The following is a 15,972-nucleotide window of genomic DNA, read 5'->3' as shown; positions in this document are numbered from 1 at the left end:
TGCGTAACGTTAGAATCATGGTTACTCAAGAATGGTGTAACAAATATGCCAAACAGTAAATGCGAGGTGAAGTAAATATTTTTTCGTGCAGGGTAAAAGACAAAGCGCTGCTCTATGACGTACCGTTCCGATTGAAACTTCGAACACTTGCTACACTAAAACTAAAGAATCTGACTAAAGAAGTGACAGGTAACTAAAGAAGGCACAGGTCGAAACCAAGTGCGCATGAATCTCGATGAAACCTTCTGAATCTTTTGCTCGAAAACTTGTGGAGTATCAGTCGATGAACGCGGCAGAAAATAATGACTGCAAGTAAACGGCAACAAATATAATCGTATCATCACGAAATCGATCTGTGCTGCCTAACGAACACACCAGGCAATCAAATTTGTATCGTACAGTTCATAAAATCGCCTAAATGTTGAACTCGAAAAATATTGTTCGAACTTTTCCTTGCAACTTTGAACAGAGTCACGCACAACAATCATCGTTGAGCAAATCAGGTTTGATGATGACAGGAGGCCACGAGTGACTGAGCTCCCATGTCTTTTCTTTAGTCAGATTCTTTAGCTAAAACTTTGTTCAAAGAAAAAGTTTCGATTTTTTGACGTAGGACAACGTCTTACTTTAATAGGGTGGCATGCAACGGAAACAACAATGATCGTGACACAAAAAAGTGATAGATTTTGAACGGCAATAGCTCGGTCAATTCTGAACGGATTTTGCCGGATTACATACCAATCGATTCACAAAACGTGTGCGTATTATGTGGTTTTCACAAAAAGATGGGTTATTACAGCTAACTATTGACATTTTTACATAAAGTCGAACAGTTTTAGTGAATTTACAAATAATTACAGCCAATCACGTTTGAGTATTTTCGGAATCCAAACCAATTGGAATCCAATTCAATCTAATCCAATTTAATCCAGTTCAATTCAATCCAACAGGAATCCAATCCAATTGAAATAGATTGGAATAAATTCCAATTGGATTGGTTTGAAATAGATTGGAATAAATTCCAATTGGATTGGATTCCAATTGGGTTATATTGGATTCCCAGTGGATTGGATTCCAATTGGATTGGATTGAACTGGATTGAATTGGATTAGATTGAATCGGATTCTATTTGTTTTGGATTCCAATTGGATTATGTTGGATTCCAATTGGACAGAACTCCAATTCCAAATGAATTGGACTGGACTGGTTTGGATTAGGTCGGATCAGGTTGGATTGGTTTGGATTGGATTCCAATTGAATTGATTTTGACTTGGATTGATTGACCCAAGTTGAATACAATTCGGTTAGAACCCAATCTAGCCGGAATTCTATACAATTGGGATCCAATCCAATTGGAATGCGGTCCAGTTAGAATCCAGTTCGGTCTAATTGGGATCCAACTCAATTGGAGTCCAATATTATCCAATTGGAATCCGGTCCAATTGGAATCCGATATAATCCAACTCAAATCCAATATAACCCAATTGGAATCCAATATAAACCATTCGGAATTCAACATAATACAATTAGAATCCAATATAATCCTATTCGAATCCTTTATAATCGAATTAGAATCCCATCCAAATGGGATCCAATCCAATCGGATTCGAATCGAAATGAAATTCAATCCAAGTTTAATACAATCCGGTTAGAATCCAATCCAGTTAGAATTCAATCCTATTGGAATCCAATCCAATTGGAATCCAATCCAATTGGAATTCGGTCCAGTTGGAATCCAGTTCTATCTAATTGGAATCCAACTCCATTGGAGTCCAATATTATCCAATTGGAATCCTGTCCAATTGGAATCTAATATAATCCACTTGAAATCCAATATAATCTAATTGGAATCCAAAATATTCGCAAGGAAAATTCAGTATAAAACATATAATTATAAAGCACTATACCTTCAAGTGGGAATTAGTTAAATCAACAAAAAAACTGCTTTCGAAAAACTGCTTTCAATTTCGAAGGTGCTGAGGTCCTCATCCAAAATATCTATTATATTCTGTATTTTTTTCAATACAAAGATCATTCTTTGATTGATTGATGTAGGTATTTCTGAGGTGGAAATATATCACTAAGACGCTCAAAAAACCAATATTATTTAAATTTCATACTAACCCATTTGGTCTTAAATTACAAAGTCGTTTAATTATTTGAAATAGCCCAATTTCCTTTTTCAAACCATAGTAAATTTGTTGAACGTAAACAGTTGTTTCTATATCACATATATAACCTTGCGGTCATGTCTCTGCCCAACCCCTCTGACGTTTTTGTATTCTACCCCTTAACTGGTTTAACCACCCCATCGACATCTCTATATCGAACTGCAATAAACGTCATCGACAGCATGTCCTGGGCTCAAAATTTGACAGCGGGCCCAAATCAGACTGCTGGCAGTTGAGTGAAACGCAGTGCTGACATGCAATCTCATTTTCGCACACACGAGATGTTGGCAGCGAAAACATGGTTGCCTGCCAATGGGGTGGGTTTAACAGCATGATTTCTAAGTTCTTTTACAGTTCGATTTTGATTTAAACTTCGAACACAATACATTTGACAGTACCGTCTTAGCCGAGCAACATTTGATAAAGTTCAGAGGTGGGCACAATTCCGCTAATCCGCTAACAGCTAACTAGCTCAGCTAACATTTTGGTTAGCGGTTTGCGTTTTCGCTAATTTTTTTAAGCGTTAGCGTTTTTATTAGCTTCCGCTAAATTTATGTACCGCTAAATAAACCACTAACTTTTTTTGGCAGAAGGAAATTTTTTGATAAATATCGCATAAGCTTAAATCGAAGGATTCTAAATTCCAAACTTTTGTACGTATTTTACCAGCCGAGAGCCGGTGGCTCTTGCCGTATCAACAATTCCTCTGCATTGACTCGGTTCTGGGCTACTCGTCGCCAATTTGCTGAACGTCTCTTCACACGCAAGTCGGCTTCAACCTGGTGCTGGGGGGATGCCGGTGGGGTTCTTGAAGAGAACGGATTTCACTGCACAGTTGTCCGGCATCCTTGCGACGTGGCTGGCCCACCGTAGTCTCCCGTCTTTCGCCAGGCGTACGATAAATAGTGCCTGCAACTCATGGTTCATATGCCTCCGCCACTCTCCGCTATCCGTTTATGCTCCGCCAATACGGCAGGGGCACGTAAGCAATCCAGAGAAAATGTTATTTGGAAAGCTCTCACAAAATTTTTCACAACGATCGAAAACTCCAATCAAAAATCTAGAAAACTATGTCTTGCCACATGGAAATACATTTTTACCCTTTTTTAATGTGCTAATGCGGTAAGCGATAATGGTCTTTAAACATTTTTTGTGAATGCCTGCAATTTTTTTCACAGAATTAATTCATGTACTTTTTGTTAAACCTTTGCGCAACGATGATTTTCTTTTATTGCCGAAATTAGCACTGATCAAAGTATTGCCAAGTCTACAGTGCTAACAAATTTAGCGGTTAGCGGTTAGCGATAACTTCCGCTGAATTTTTGGTTAATTTAGCGGTTAGCGGTTATCGAAGCTAACGTTTTGATTTAGCGGATTAGCTGTTTGCGAAGCTAAAGTTTCGGTTAGCGGTGCCCACCTCCGATAAAGTTATATGGGACAATTGTAGAACTAGTTGTTACCTAAAATTTTGCTGAATAGTGAACGTGAACGTTCATTTAGTTATTAATGAGCTACAAGCATTGTAGCACCGTAACTACAAAAAATGCAGCAAAACTTTATTACACAAAATTGTAGATAATATTATTATTTTTTTTTGAAACGGTGGTTCTACAATTGATGAAGGGACGGTAGGGGAAAGAAATGAAACTTTTTTTACCTCTCGTGATTCGACATGTTTGCCATTTTAGTTTGGATTGATTTTTGACTTATGTATTTTTTGTTGATATCAATAATAAGTAAAAATATTGTTAAAAATGTCAACTTTCTGTTACAGGTGTTATTTACGGCTTCAAAGGACTGATACTGGTGTTCGGACTGTTCCTGGCTTATGAAACTCGATCGCTTAAGGTGAAGCAGATCAACGACTCGCGATATGTTGGAATGAGTATTTATAATGTGGTGGTGCTTTGTTTGATCACCGCGCCAGTTGCTATGGTAATCGCGTCGCAACAGGATGCCTCTTTCGCATTTGTCGCCCTCGCCGTTATATTTTGCTGTTTCCTCAGCATGTTGCTCATATTTGTGCCAAAGGTATGACAGTTTGTGCAATATGTACCTCTTTGTTTTCATTATTACAGGAATCCTCCGAATAAGGCGATGGGTGGTGCTTTATGCCCAACGTGATATCTCAGTTGTCCAATAAAGTTGATTTTTGGTAGTTGACTAGGTCATAGCAGATACTAACAATGTACCAAAATTACTTTTAGATTAATGGGCAACTAAAAAATCGCCGTGGCCGTACAGCACCACTCTTCGCCGTAATCGGGGGACCGCTCTATACTGTAGTTATCATTTTCATCGTACAGGCATCCCGACCGAAGTAGTTTCATTGACATTTTTAAAGGGCTATTTTCAAGCCCAGTGAATGTGACGAATCTTGCTATTGCTATTTCTTTAGCAAAACAAAATTGAGGAAAAACGATAAAAAAATCTTTATTACTTGTGCGGATAATGCAAAAAATCAAAAATGTATTTAGGGTAAGGTGGTGCAGAATGCACCGCTTAAGCAAAACATCATTTTGCAGAGCAACGACGTGTTTGTTCCACGTTTTCAACTTCTACTGTGTTATCTGACTCACTGCGCATAGCGTTGTATTCGCGGTATCGTGTTGGTTCGAAAGGTTTCGAAAAATATCGCCCTTGTATCGAACATATCGTTGATTTTGATCACTAAAAATAACGTACTAAAACGTTATATTGCAAGTGCTAGTAGTACGCAATAATTGTATTGTGAAACTGAATTGTTATTTATGCAACTTTTTACAAGTTAAATGCAATAACAAAAGCACAACTTATAAAAAATCGGTTGTTATCGATATTAGCTGCATATGCGTTATAAACGAATAAAACGCATGGTGACGTTTTATTTCAATAACACGCATATTCGCAGTGAGTCAGGTAAAACAGTAGAAGATTTTGGGATATTTTTTACACTTACTCCTGGTGAAATTTCCTAACAAAAACCAGTATTTTTTGTTATTTTTGACGATTTTTGGCAAGAGTCAAAATCATTATATGAGGCAGAACGCCAAAGCCCGTGAACAAAACGCACCAAGTTTGCCCAGCTAGGCGTTAAACGCAACCAAAAAATTTACCATTCAATTACGTGTTGTATAAACTCCTAAAACTAGGCTGCCGCAATGGCGGAAACGTTCGTTATAGCGTTTGTTACATACGCTTGTTTGCTGGGATACAATGGGTTCATATCTCAACATAATTGGCAATAAAATTTAATCATTTACTTTTCTCCAACTGATGTGTGATGAAATATTGTAAGTTAAACAATGTACAATTAGGTTTAAGGCAAATTCTAAGTCCTATACAATACATAATATTGCTACATTTTTAATAAATAATCCGAAACAAAAGATATACTTACTGCAAATTAAAAATATTTTATAACTGTTCGATCCCGCTGTGATGCATTCTACCTCTGTTTTGTATTTTGAAGTTTTTTGCAATATATGGGAAAAATATGCATGGTTAATGCAGTTTTTGTGATAAATCATCGAGTATGACAGTATATCAATTAGATAGACTGTATTTATTATGAAATTTGCATACCGACTAGTGGTAAAAGCTTAAGAGAAACCCGTGATTTCTTGCATGTGGAATGGGATTGCGGACAATCGCTTGATTTTATTGGATGTGGCTATGTTTGATGCTTTTACATTCTACACAATTATGAATTAGCGTGTTTTACACCAAGATAAAATGCGCATTCATAATTTGACCAAATAGTTTCCGCGTTTTTAAGCAATTAATAGCATGGACCATTCTATCCCCCCGGTGCGTTCTGGACAGTCTTACCCTAGTGACCGAACACCGACCATAATATAAGCTGAGAAAATATAAAGACTGTTCTCGAAAAACGCTACTTACAAAAATGATCGCCAAAAATAATTTTAGATCAGATTTTGTTTCAAACATTCAGTAAATTACCTACAGCTATCTCTGTACTGGTCTAACACTGGTCGCGCGACCAAATTCAGTTAGAACAACGTCTCGTCCATAGGAAGGATATTCGTCCTGTTATATTTGCCCGATGATGGTACCTGTCAATGTCTATGAACGGCTGGCTGGATTTTGATGAAATTCTTCCAATGTCAACATTACGCATCTAGCTAGTTTTAATCAAAATTTCACTCTAAATTTACCCAAACGTCAAAGATTGACAAACTAATGAATTTTATTGTTTTGCCGAGTGCAGCCTTTAGTGTAGAAAACAGAAAATATAACAAAAAATCACGTAGTTTAAACACAGAGAACAGATTAACAGGCTCGAAGAAAGTAATCGACTTTTTGTATATAAAATCTGCCGGTGGCGCCCTCCAGAACTAGTTTGCCAACCGCATAAAAAAATATGCATGCACTAATATTACTTTGTGCTGGAGTTACATGAAGTATTCTACCACGCACACATATAAAGATTTTTTGACATTAGCTGCGACCCTCGCTGAAGCTGTTTACAGTAGGAATAATATCAATCACATCAAATACAAAACTTCCGGATCCTCTCCACCACTCTCCGCTCCCCTCTAACATACGAGCCGCAGCTAATGTCATTCTCGTTTAGTGACGAAACCGCAAATTACTTCATAGTATCGATAGCAGCGACATCAAGTTTTAGTTTGCCACTTACTGCTCGAGGAGTGCTCCATCGAAGGATTACTTGTTGATTACATAAAAACCTTTTACACACTTCTTGTCGATTACCTGGTAGTCTGTGGTTTAAAGTATTTCAACGATAAAATACTTTAGTTCTATTTGATTCACAATCAATCACTTGCTTGCAAGTTCTTGTACATAAAAAAAATCGAATTTATTTCTGTCGGTTCGTGGTTGGTTCAGTTCCGAAAACATAACATTGATTTTATCGGACGCAAGTAAATCCTGTCATTTCAAAAAGAAAGTAAGGACAATATGCTACAAGGACAAGTCATCAAAAAATATTTATTAGAAAGGTACTATCGACTCGACCCTGCATTAGTATTGGTGTCCATCGTGACGTATGAAAATTCAAGTTTCCTGATAAAAAGATTTGCACAATTTTTCAAATTTTGTCTAAAATCAAAGAATTTTTTTTCGTTTTCCTATATTTTGAATCCTTATGATACAGCGAATTTATCGACATGAAAAACAAGTGTTGTTTATACAGAGAATCACCCATATCCCTATTGCTTAAATTGTTTGTACGATTATCGACTTAGCAAGGACGGTTCTTGGCAAGGCGGTAGCAACAGTTCTGACAATTTAGTCGCCAACATTAGAAGATTCAATTAGAAGAATTAGAAGATTAAAACTTTAGATTTCACGAACGTCTGCGATAGTTTTTAAGTTGGTATCGGTTGAACCACTTATCGCGGGTTTGCAGTTTTGATGGTAGGAATTGCTAAAAGAAAACAAAATGTAGTGTTCATAGAACGAATAGCAAAAATTATTATTTACCGTTGTAGACTAATTTATGTCGCAGAATTACCTTCTGAATATGTGTAAAACTCGACGGAGCAAAATGTCTGAAACAAATGAACATATTTTTCATATTTTGCTGCATATTTCGGCCACCAATTTCTAAGAAAACTTCATGGGACGTTTAGTCGTTTCGTCTGTGATAATATTTCAGTCTTTTTTCCAGGTAATCGAAGTATTACGACATCCGAAGGATAAAGCAGAATCGAAATTCAGCAACGAAATCGGTATCTCAAAGGAAGATGAGGAACGATACCAAAAGCTTGTATCGGAAAACGATGATCTTCAGAAACTAATAACTCAGGTAAATAATTTGTTTTCAAATAAGTAAACTTTTCAGCTAAGAAATTTGTTGATTCCCGCAGAAAGAGGATAAAATTCGAATACTAAAACAACGATTAGCAGAAAAGGAATCGTCAGCTAAAACCGGACAGACACATTTCGGAGATTCCCATGCTGCAAACAATGCTCAATTAAACAACAACAATCAAATAATGGTGACGGCGTCGGCGGGTGTCACACAAGGTAAGAAATCAATGGTGCTCTCGATACAAGCCGATCATGCGACTACCTCGGACTTCGACAGTGCCATTGGTGGTGGCTTGTCAATAAACACACGTTCATCGAAGACTAGTCAGTCAGATAACGATTTTTCAGAAAGTTACCTGTAGTAGTTGATAAGCAAAATTTCAAGGACATTAATGCAGCAGTATATTATTTTAATATTTAACGGTAATACCGTAGGAGGTATCTTCTGTTGGTGACAAGGTTATTGCAGCGACCACTGCTTTTATGACAATAAACAGATGTTTCTTAATATAATTTGTGGTGGTTCATAGGTTCATTTAGCGTCATTCAATTTAAGTAGTGGTTTCGAATCCGGTTGTAATGCTCCGATTCTAATTTGGTTCGATCCATGGAGTCCATAGCTTGGACAAAAAAGAACCATACGTAACTACTTAAGCATTGCTTCAATGACACTCCCTTACCTAATTTTTTGCTCTTTCCCTTTCACGCCTAGTCCCAAATCTGTTGGGTCCTATCAACATTTTTGTTTCATTACTTTTTTCTACCGTCCTCAACGTTAATGAAAAAAAACTACCGTTTTAAAAAATTTAATTATATCCTGACCTCATTCAAGGTCAAGACGAAAACACGAGGTCTAATTATAGATTTATTAAACCTTAAAAAGTTGCTCCGGGGTATGCCGATGCCAAAAGAAAACTTCAAGCCGATAATTTTTACATGGATGTAGTTTTTGTATAGCCAAGCATATAGTAAAAGCAAAGTAAAGCAAAGCTTAGATTCTACATTCCGTTATCGAAACTTGACCTTCTGTTTCGACAGATTTCGCAGTCAGCTGTTGTGCAGGACAATTGCAGGGCCAGTTGCTACGATCCTATTGACTCTAACAGCCTCTCCGAGTCGGGATTCGAACATACCACGACTGGCTTATTAAGTCAGTGTCACACCTCGAAGCCAACTGGGAGGCCAAACATATAGTACAGCTATTAAAATTCATGCAAATAGTTGGTAATTTAATTTCTTTTATGACTAATTTCAGACATTATTTTGTGCTTAATGCTGTACAAAACTATCTTTTCTTTAAATTAAAAAGTATTAGCATCACAAAACGCATCAAGAGAATAAAATATTTTCTGTTTTTTTCTGGATTTTTGATGTAGTATATCCGTATATCTTTTATATCATTATGTATATGTAGAGCTAAGCGGATTCTATTCTTTCAATTATTGTTAGTTAAATATGTGTAGTAGTTCAAATAAACCTATAATAGCATTGGAGCGTCTTATCTAAATCAAATCGAACTTTTGTTTCATAATCATAATTTGAAATCTATTAGCAGATGCACACATTACTATTCGTCGTCGCGTCATCGACATTACTATTCACAAGCTTAAAAACAAACTCTGTGGCGGAACTTTCTGAAAATATTATATTTAAAAATAGTATATTCATTTAGATATAATTCAGTTAATTATAGGGGAACCTGCTGCAGGTTGACATTCATTTTAGTTTCAGTTCATAAATTTGTTCAGAATGTTTTAATTATGATTGTTATACATCATTGGAAAGGTATTTATATTAGCTATGCAGCAAAAATTGCAAAATATCTGATTTAAGAAAAATAGGGAAATTATGGTTATTTCCTCGAAGGTCATCAATATTCTCTGTTATTCGGTTTAATGTTTAGAGTAAGATTTCAGGCCTAATTTACACTCATTTACAAATAGTCGAATTTTCTCAAGCTCAATCAGCTAATATCAGCGTGCAGCAGTGTCCCCTACCTCTTTTAGCTTCACCATTAGTTTTCATGCTCGTTATTATTCCGCTTCTAGGGTTTCCAAAACATAATAAAATCGTTGTCTAGTAAAAGTAATTTTGTATCGAAAGTTATCTTTTCAGTGAAATGGTTTTGTAGCGAAAATTAATTAATACATTCAACACAAAAACAGAAAGATAGCCTATATAAAAACAAGCTTTTTAAATTCTAAGCAATGTATCTAAATGCATTTTTATACAAGCATCTTATCCAATCTTCAATTCGAGCAATGAATATATCTAAAGTGCATAATAATGATTAGCAACATCCTGAGCAATTAGACAGTTATGCATTATTATAAAAAAATTAGTTACTAGTAACATGAATATATCAACATATCGACAATGTCAACAAAACGTGGTCAGTGAAAATACCTCACTTACAGCCAACAAACCATATTAGGTAATATTGAATTGCAAATTTTTGTTTTTATGGTATTGAAGATGCATGTGGATATGGATATGAGTTTGTATTGGTTGATACCTCGGTTTTACATTTTTGCGCTTCTTTGCGATAATTCCAGTTGATCTTGATCAATCAGGGATAACATTTGGGCGAACAAACTAATTTTTTTTATCATTAGTAATGATCATTTTTAACCTTTATATATGTTATGGTATATTTGTTTTATGTTTTATTATATTTTCATGTATTCTACGTATTGACATTTGATGACGCGATAATAAGAGCGGTAGTCGCATACAGTTTCCCAACGATGTTTGTTTTGGGATCTACCTATTGCACGGTTTGCATTTCTTTTTCCGCTGTCTTTAAAAGCAATACTAAAACTGTCAGCAGGAATGTTAGAAACAATAAAAAATCAACCGTAATGTTTATTGTACAGAATTTTTCATTATGTTTCGATTTGCTTACATACTCAATCCTCCAGCTAGTCTTTCAATGGTGTACAAGTAGAATCGTCGACTCTAGGTAGTTGCTGCGTATTTTTTTATTCCGGACATTGATTATTCATTCACTACTTGTCTAGGAAAAAGATATAGACCCCATGAACTCTTATCAAGTTTTATAGGAAAAGAGTTATTTAAAGTCTTTGATGAAACAAAAAAAAGATGGCATACTAAGTAGGGGTGGCTCAGTTAATTATAAAAGTCCTATTTGTCCCGTGTCTGGAGAAAAAATAAACGCACTGTAGAAAATTAACACGTCCTCTTACCGAAATAATCATGGATGCTAATATCAAGTTTTATGATTTGCATTTCGTTTTATGGCTAAGTACAGTTAATAGTACAGTTAATACAATTTACTCCATTATAACTCCGATAGTTTTTACATAAGCTGAACGTGTAGATTTTTCTGCGTTTTGTGAAACCCTACAAACAGAGAAGATATATTCGTAATAATTGTATCAGATATAGTAATGCTATATGAAAATAGTTTCAAAAACTTTATTCTAAGTCAAAATATTCCTGGTTTTGTTTGAATTACATTGGCAAAATTTTCTATAAAATAAGATTAATGCTACGTGTGTCTTACGCTTTATGTTTTATGCTGTAGGAACTTTGAAGTACGTTGTTTCACGAGCAGTTTCCTTATTAGTAGAATCAAGTTTCTAATTGAAGATAACTCTATGAACTAATACTGAATACTGAAAGTAGTGTTGAGTATGCAAATATTATTCGTGGCCGCTTTGATATATGATACATTTTGATTTAATTTCATTTATGAATGTGATAATCAATAGATAACAGAATGGCCTCGATTTAATCAATTACATTCTTACGCACTACTAAATGAGTTGAAACCAGATAATAAGAACATTGACTTTAATTTGTCTTTTAACAATGGTTGTTACGCCAAATGAGAATTCATTTCATACTTTTAGTGAATATTCACGATACATAATTCCTTTGTTTTAGTTTCAAATATATTCATTATTCTTATAATTTTCAATTATTGTTATTTTTCTTACTTTCTTTCAATTTTATCAAAACAGGAATGGCATTCGATGATAAATTTCATATTAGATCAATGCTAAAACGTATATACTTTTTCAGTCTCCATATTCAAAACATTGTACAAATTTTCGATTAACTGTAAATAAATACGTTTTTGTTTTTATTATCATTGCGTTTCAATCAGTACCAAAAATAAAATCCAATACAAACAATTTTTGTTAAAAATTGGCAACGGAAATCTAAATTTTCAGGTTTCTCAGGTGAGTGAAAATGTTTCGCTAATCTAGGCAAGCATATGCATGTTGCACAGTTTTATTCTTTAAATTATTTCGGAACACATACCCGACTCGCAAGCGAATGTATTGTTTCGTTGCTTATTTTTGTTTGTTATAATTAGTTAGAAAATTAGTGACGGCAAGTGGTAGTAAACATTCGAGCAAAATTGCTGACAATCGCCACCGATTTATAGCAATACCTTAAAGTGTGTGTAGATAACAATATTTTGTGTGAAGGACTAATATATTCCTTATAGCGATACCAATTAAGAACTAATTAACTAACTAAAATCAAGGATTTTCAATTATTATAGTATAATATCCACAGTAGTTCTCACGTCGCTCAATAATTATTCCATTCCATTCCGTTCTGTACACACTAATCAAAAAAGTCTTTGTTTTTGATGTTTTTTGTTTTGAGCTTTTTAGCAATATTTTTGTTTTAGCATATTTTAGTTTTTACAAAAAGGTTATTTGTACAATGCAAAGCATTATAAAAATATATTTTAGTCCAGTTTTTAGTTTTTATTCATTCTTGTTTACAGTTTTGTATACAGTCAGTCCACCATCATGAGTTACACAGAATTATTAGTCGTTTTCGTTATAATTCCTCTTTTTTTACGTCCAAAATTTGAACTAACGACCTCTTTTTTACGAGAGATTTTTTTCCGTCCTATTGGGGGGACGTAAAACGAGATTTGAGTGTATTTAAAAACAGATTTGAACCACAATTGCATGATCTACACGCAAAATAATTCACACGTCCTTTTCACGTGAAAAATCACGTAAATTTCTCTACAGGGAGTTAGGGTATTGCCGTAGGAGTCAACAGGGGGGGGACAAGGAACGTGGGCATGAATGCATGCTCCACCATAACTCCGGAATATCTGGTCGGTTCTTCAACAAACTTGATACACGTATTTTTTGCCATAATAGAATCTACACAGGGGGTTGACAAAAGGGAGAGACAGTCTCTTACAAGAGGGGAGGAAGGTTGAAATTGGTAAAGAGGTGCGTTTCTCTTGCATTTGAACAATAGCAATTGCACAAGTGGCTGGACGATAAGGGAAGACGCCTGCAAGGGGTGGTCTTTAACAAGGTGGAGATTCAAAAACGTTAAAGGTTTTGTCTCGCTTTATAGGGATTACCGAAAAGAAAACAGATTTACAAGTGGCTGGGGAACAACAGGAAAGGAACTGACAAATGGAGTAGACACATTCAAATGAAAAAAAAGGATTTTGTTTCTTGCATTATAACATCGTTACAATAACAGATGCGCAAGTGGCTGAGAGACAAAGGGGTCCCGAGTAAGATCGGCCAATCAACTAGTATTGTATAATTGCAAAAATTCAAACGAAAGGAGGGACATACAACTCTCTTGAGTGATAATAGGGTAACGGAGGTATTTTGTATTTGTATTTGTTTCTGTCATCACTAACGTATGCATTAAAAAAATGGAATTTTTCGGATGGTGATAAAAAAAACTTAAGCAGCTAATTGAGGTTGACAAATTTTCCATGGAAGGTAATTATATTAGCTTACTTGCAAAAAAATTCTACGCCCTTGCGAGCGGCATTCCGGCAGTTAACCGGAACATTTAATAGGCATGTTTTTGAGTTCTTTCTCCGTTTTATTTATCAATTCCTCGAGTGTTATGTCTGTTTGTCTGTGTTTCAGGTTTGCCCAGAAATCCTCGATGGGACGTAACTGAGGGACGTTGGGTGGGTTCGCCGACTTCGATATTCACCCGCTCCATCTCCTCCAATGATCGATTCGAGTAGTGGACCGACGCCAGATTCGGTAGGCACTTCGTACTATAAATTTCTCTGTTAACAGCCAGTCCAGAGCGAAAGAAGAGCGGCTTTGACATCTCCTTCTCGCTGATTGTCAGTCGCAGCCGCACCTTCTTGGGGAACGTGTTGTGTGAAATGAACTTCACCTTGGAGCTCACTTCCTTCGTGGGGGAAGTAAAATACGAAGTGCCCCGTCACTCGTTGCCATCCAGTGTGAGATAGGTCTCGTCGTCCATCACCACCGCCACGTCGCGATTCACCGGGAAAATTATCTTGACCATCTTATTCAGCCGCTGCCGCTGCGTCATTGCCTGCAGTTCTGAGACCAGTGGACGGGACTGCCGCTTCCTGACATGTATGTCCATGTTCGCCAGTTAGTTTTTCACGCCGACCTCCCGGCCAAGCTCACGCAGCGATGTGGCCACTTTTCCCTCGGTCTTCCTCTTCAGCATCATTTGGAGCTTTTTATCGCCCAGGGTCGTCGGCCGTCCGGGACCGGGTTTTCTTTCGATGCTCTGATTGTTGTACAATAGTGCCAAGATGTTGTAGATGCCGGAACGGGTCCGCACGACGTCCGTTTTCGACGTGGCGTGTAACAGTGTAATAATTTATTAAGTTAGAAGAGGCATTTCACGGCAGTTTGCCAATCGATTTATATATCCACTACCGATTAAGCGGAAACTTTAGATGTTATTTTATAATATCATTTCTCTATATATGATATTGACCACAGGTACTACAAAAATAGTACTAATATATATATATATACATATATATATATATATATATATATATATATATATATATATATATATATATATATATATATATATATATATATATATATATTTTACGAGTTGGGAAATCTACTGAGCACCTTAGAAGATACGGTACTATCAGACACCTGAGAAGATAACTCAGGGAGTGGGGTTTAGGTATCCCGACCCCCCTAATGGGGCGTGAGGATCCCGACCCACTAAAACCCTACTCGAGTCTCCAGCCTCAATCCCCCCTGGCACCACCTTATCGGTATTACTTCAGGGAGGGGCTATTGTGCTTAATGCACTCGCTTAGATAAGAGTTAGGCTGTTTATTCGCCGTTGATCGGCTCTCCAGTGGTTTTGTAGCTCGAGTACAATCTGGGTAGCAGCCGCATTGACCGCTCCCCAGATGTCCGAGCTGGAACACATCTTTTGGACTAAGTTATCCGGGGTAGTGTCCTGTCCGCTCACTGCCATCATGCTGCTTCTCGCGCCCGCGAAACGAGAGCATATGAAGAAAGCATGTTCTGCCGTTTCCTCAACATCCACGCATTCGGGACACGCGCGGGACTCCGCATGCCCAAACTTATGCAGATACTGTCTGAAGCAACCATGCCCTGACAGAATCTGTGTCAGGTGAAAGTTGACTTCGCCGTGGCGCCTGTTGACCCACCCAGATAGTTCCGGGATAAGTCGGTGTGTCCACCGACCTTTTGTGGAATTAGACCATGCCCGCTGCCATGTGGTCATCGAGGCCGATCTTGTAGTACTCCGTCTGCCTCTAGTTCCACGTTGGTTGAAGCACTCTCCGTCTTCGCTGATGATAATGCCAATAGGCATCATACCTGCTAAGACGCAGATTGCGTCATGTGAAACTGTGCGATACGCACTCGCCACTCTCAAGCACATGAGACGATAGGTGCTTTCCAGCTTGGCTAGATAGCTTTTGGGACCTAACGCCGATGACCACACCGGTCCGCCATACCTAAGTATAGACTAGACCACGTTGGCTGATAGCCTTTGCTTGCTGCCATATACCGCAGAGCTATTAGACATCATACGAGACAATGCCAAAATAGCTGTGGAAGCCTTCTTGCAGGCATAGTTGACGTGGCTCCCGAACTTGAGCTTGTCGTCGACCATGACTCCCAGAAGTTTTAAGGACCGCGTTGACGAAATAGTGCAGTCCCCAACGCTGATCTTTGCTTGCTGCACCGACTTGCGGTTGTTCACCACGATAACCTCC

General features: G+C 37.0%; 1 protein-coding gene across 1 annotated transcript in view; it reads left to right on the top strand.

Annotated features, from left to right (window-relative positions):
• The window catches only part of LOC128740184 (gamma-aminobutyric acid type B receptor subunit 1), a 114,778-nt gene extending 106,467 nt beyond the window's left edge, over positions 1-8,311 (top strand). The window contains exons 13-15 of the mRNA XM_053835712.1: positions 3,946-4,202; positions 7,807-7,944; positions 8,006-8,311. Of these exons, the coding sequence (XP_053691687.1) occupies positions 3,946-4,202; positions 7,807-7,944; positions 8,006-8,311 (701 nt within the window). The remainder of the gene's footprint in view (positions 1-3,945; positions 4,203-7,806; positions 7,945-8,005) is intronic.
• The last annotated feature ends 7,661 nt before the right edge of the window (positions 8,312-15,972 follow it).

The sequence above is a fragment of the Sabethes cyaneus genome, chromosome 3, assembly GCF_943734655.1.
Source record: "Sabethes cyaneus chromosome 3, idSabCyanKW18_F2, whole genome shotgun sequence".
NCBI lineage: Eukaryota > Metazoa > Arthropoda > Insecta > Diptera > Culicidae > Sabethes > Sabethes cyaneus.
Note: the sequence above shows the minus strand (reverse complement) of the source record. Positions and strands in the feature narration are given on the sequence as shown.